General features: G+C 40.5%; 1 protein-coding gene across 1 annotated transcript in view; it reads left to right on the plus strand.

Moving 5' to 3' along the window:
• Plet1 (placenta expressed transcript 1) overlaps positions 1-2883 on the plus strand; it is a 10098-nt gene extending 7215 nt beyond the window's left edge. The window contains exon 4 of the mRNA XM_015489677.2: positions 1987-2883. Within this exon, the coding sequence (XP_015345163.1) occupies positions 1987-2258 (272 nt within the window). The 3' untranslated portion in view covers positions 2259-2883. The remainder of the gene's footprint in view (positions 1-1986) is intronic.
• Positions 2884-4688: the final 1805 nt, after the last annotated feature.

Below are 4688 nucleotides of genomic sequence, written 5' to 3' on the forward strand. Positions count from 1 at the left end.
GGGGGGGGTGGGCTTAGGAAAAAAAGGCACTGCTTATTATGTATTACCCAGATATCAGTTGAGGATCCCAGTACCTAGGAACCTCTATAAGATTTGCTCAAACTCTTCTCTCATGCCCTTTGGAAAATAAAGCCCTCACCAAGATCTCTATAAATTCCTAAAGGCCTTATAGTCTCCGAGTTACTGTGACTCCAAACTCCTATTTCCATAGGATCTGTTTTTATCCATTATTACATAGACATCTATATGAAAATCAACATCCTTTTCCATTTTCACAGAGAATCTCCTCCCACACAGAGCCTTCATTGGGTAGAGTAAACAATTGGCCAAAGAATGTCAAATGGGGGTGAGGATGGGAGTGGAGAGTTATACCAAAAAAAAGTTGATATTATAGAAATATCGATAATTTTTCTGGATGCAGTGGTACATTCTATAATTCCAGTAACTCAGGAGGCTGAGGCCAGAGGATCTACATTTAGAAGGCAGACAGCAATTTGGGGAGACCCTTATCAATTTAGCAAGACTCAACCTTACTCCTTCCGGAGATTCCTCACCTATCTTCTCCCTTCTCTGTCCCCTTCCTTTTCTCTTGCCTCCTTGTACTTTTAACTCCCAGTAGGGAGTTAAACTCAAGAAAGGAAGTTCAGAAAACATGCAACTTGCCTAAGATGACACAGAAAATCTAGAGCAAAATAAGATCTTCCATTCTACATTTTATACTGTTTTTCACTTTTCTCACATTAAAACTAAAAAAAGATAATCTTGTCCGATGAAATGTTTAAACATAAGATTCACCCAAGAATGAGAAACATTAGTCTTTCTCAGTGTCCAGATAACAGGACTTCCTCAGGAGCCCAGAGCACTGAAAGACATCCAGCATGCTGCCTATTTTCCTGCCAGTCATGCATTGCAAAATGTGCTCAAAGGGAATAATTATTTCCAACAACAAATTTTAAAGTGATTATGCCTAATGAAACTATTATATGAAAGTCTTCACTGTTTCCTTGGTGGCTTTCCCTCTACGAGAGAACTGGGATGTTATTTTCTTCCTCGAGGACATTTTTGAGATGAATACTTATGTAAATGCTAAGAAGGGGAGGGGAAGTTCGTTTCTAATTAGGCCCCCCTAGCTTTATGTTAATAAAAATCCAGTTTAAAAAAAAAAGAAAAAGAAAGTAGTTATGTTCCAACTCTTTGGCTCCACAAAATGCCAGAGAATATTTGTCCTAGGGAAATGTTAAATGAGATAAGTCAATGCCACCAAACTGGAAAGCACACCCCACGCCGGTGGAAGACTGCCTTGGTCTGGGTGAATTATTGGACATTGCCCTTCTTCCTCATCCTGTAGTTCCCTCTGTGGTCCACTCAAACCCTACTACTGCCAAGTTCTAATTTTTCTAGGATCAGACAAGCCCCCAGGACTACAAGTCTGGCTTTCTCTGCAAGACAACTTCAGAGAACCAATGCCTGGTCATGTCCCTGCATGTGAAAATGACCAGAGTTTCACAAACCAGAGCCAGGGGTTTCCATTAGTTTTAAAGCAGTTAAAGGTCTAAATGATATCAACTTCTCTCAAGTTCTTGACATTAGCAAGAAGAATAAAGGTCTGCCACTCTGGATCATATTTGCCCTGATTAATCTAATATTAAAGACATAAAGATATCTGAGGGCAGACTACCTGCCCCAACAATAAATTCAGCAGTCATATTTATTCAGTAGGTCTCCCCCTCACTTTGCAGGGCTGTGCACACCTCAGGGTGGAGGCTTATTTTTGTACTTAACACTCTACCCCCAGCTGTCCCCTCCTCTGCACATATCTGGCACTGGAGAGTGTTGACTGCATTTTACTCATGAACTCTGGTGCCGGAATTCTGTCAGGTGAGCTTTTTTTTTCTGGTGCCCACCCACCATGCAGCAGAGGTTCTGAGATCATCAGTTGTTGGTTTTTTTGTTTGTTTGTTTGTTTGTTTGTTTATTTTTTTCCAGTGACAGCCACACCCTGGACCTCCAACCACATGAACAGCCTGACCACAATCCCAACCATAACCAAGACCATAGCCAAGACCACAACCAATACCACCATCAAGACCACCACCATGACTACAAACATGACTACAACCATGACTACATCCAGGACCACATCCAGGACCACAACCCTAGCCACAACGAAAAGCTTGGCCGTCAGAGCACTCAGCAGTCCCATTGCAGGTGCCATCCACATCCTGCTTGTTTTTCTCACCAGCAAACTCCTCTTCTAAAGCAAACAGTGATTGCTCCACCTGCAGCGCATCCCTCCATGCTCAGCTCCCATGCCTGCCACGGCTGGACTGTGTGAGTGAAGGCTCCGCATTCTCCAGTGTGCACCCCACTGCCTCTGCCTCAGACCACAGACCTAGGGCACTCACTGGTGTATCTGGGTCACACAGATGTTCAACTGGGTCTTTCAGGACACAAATTATGCTTTTTGTAAATACTTAAACCTCCTCTGACTATCACCTGGAGTTCTGCCTCTCAGTTTAACACGTTGACAGCCAACCTGAGCTTTTGTTCATTACCAAAGGATTCCTTTGCCCTCCCCCCCCCACCCCCACCCCAGTTTCTGGGGGAAGAACCCTTTCTTCTTTTTAAGACAATCTCAGATTTCTGATCAAACCTGCTCAGGTAACTCATGGATGAAAGGGAAAGGAGAAATAGTCCTGAAGCTACTGGCAGCTTCCATTCTTATTCACACCAGTAGCTTATGAAGGGCAAGAGAATAAGAAGATACAATGTCTGAACAGGAAAAAAATGACAGGAAAAATTATGTCAAAAAGGCATTTTTTTCCTAAGTTACACCGAGTAAATGATACTCCAAATAAACGTGATGAATGTGTTAAATTCAAAGATAAGTCTTTAATGAATGATTAATATAAAAAAACAGAAAATTCTAGTTTTATTCATTTATGTATTAAAAAATTTATGGAATGAGTGTGTGTATGTCTTCAAGGTCAAACCTAAGGATAAATTTATCTCGGTTTTCATTTTCCCAAGTACAAACTTGTCATTTTCCTCTTAGTAGTTTTCCACTAAAAAAAAAGGGGGGGTGGGGAGCAAAATACAATATTTATAGTACAATATAAAACAACAACAACAACAACAACAAAAACCCATGGCATCTCCAGTAACAAGCTTAAAATAAGCAGCAAAGTTTTCTTTTAATAAGTATGCTAAGTTCCAGGGTGCCAGCACTCTCTCCTGATCCCTAAAATCATGTGCCTTGTGCAAGTTTGGACTCCATGTTTCCCTCTCCTCCTTAGAACATTCGGATGATATTCCTTACCACTCCCTGTTGTTTGGGACTGAAGAAAGCCCCACTGCAAATACTCAAGTCTGCTTATTCATTAAGGCTTGGCTTCATGAGTAACCTGCCACAGAGACAGGTTGGCTGTGATTCTTTTCTAGTGTCCAAAAAGGTCACTAAACAATTAATTTTCCCATCCAAAAATTTCCATCTACTAATTTAGGGGCTGGGAAAAGTGGTGTGCTCCTAAGCTCTTCAGAGGTAATGCTCCTGAATTTGGTGCCACACCTACCTGAGGGAGAAGTAACAATGGTTCCTGCAAAAGGCTGAGCAATTTTATGGGATGAGGGAGAGCCCATAAATATCCATTTGTCAACATTTCTCTTACACTTCATGATTATTAATATTTAACACCATAAGAAATATACTAGTTTTTGTACTATAAAAGTTCCTGCTTCGGTAAATATTTCAACCCTCTCCCCTTAGAAAATATATAAAAAGAATTTTACTACACTGAAGTCTTATATGTATAACACTTTTCTGATCTTGACAATGGCCAGCCCCAAATGCTTCAGGTTCAATTATCAACAAGTATATATGGAGCACCTACTACCTGCTACGTATTGTTCTAGGCTCTTGCATAAGGCGAAGATCCCTTCCCCAGTGGATCCCAGCCTCAAACTTTCCTCATAAAGTTTTCAATTCTTAAACATCTTCTATGTACAAATGCTGTTAGGTGCTTTTACACATGCCACAGGTAATATCCTCACACAAACACACTTACCTGATGATTATCGATATTTTTAAAGATTAAAAAAAAACCGAAGTTCAGAGAAGTCATGTAAGTAGCTTCAATCACAGAACTGGAAAAAGTCAGAATAGGAATACAGACCTTCAAAACCTCAGATTTCCCATTTAACCACGATGCCCTGAGTTGGCACTGACCCTACAGTCAACACTTGCCCTGCTTCCTTGTGTGAGTGTATAGCAACAGCAATAATAGTAGCAGTGATGACTATTCAGTATATAGTAGCCATTGTTCTAATATGTCTCCATGTGTGCCTCTCTGGGTTTGTCCTTGGAGTTTGTTAAAGTTTCTCGAATGTGGAAATTCATGACTTTTATCAACTTTGGTAAGTTGTCAACCATTCTCTTAGCATCCTTCTCTCCTCTTCTTCTAGAACTCTAATTATGCATATATTGGTACACTTGATGGATCTCACAGGTCTTTGAGACCTTGTTCATTTTTCTTCATTCTTTTTTCCTCCTGCTCTTCAAACTGAATAATTTCAACTGACCTGTCTTCAAGTTCACTGATGCAATAACCTCATCTGTTCAAATCTGCTGTTGAACCTCTCTAGTGAATTTTCTATGTTGGCTATTATACTTCTCAACTCCAAAATGTCTA

Source organism: Marmota marmota, unplaced genomic scaffold (assembly GCF_001458135.2).
Source record: "Marmota marmota marmota unplaced genomic scaffold, marMar, whole genome shotgun sequence".
In the NCBI taxonomy this organism is placed as follows: Eukaryota; Metazoa; Chordata; class Mammalia; order Rodentia; family Sciuridae; genus Marmota; species Marmota marmota.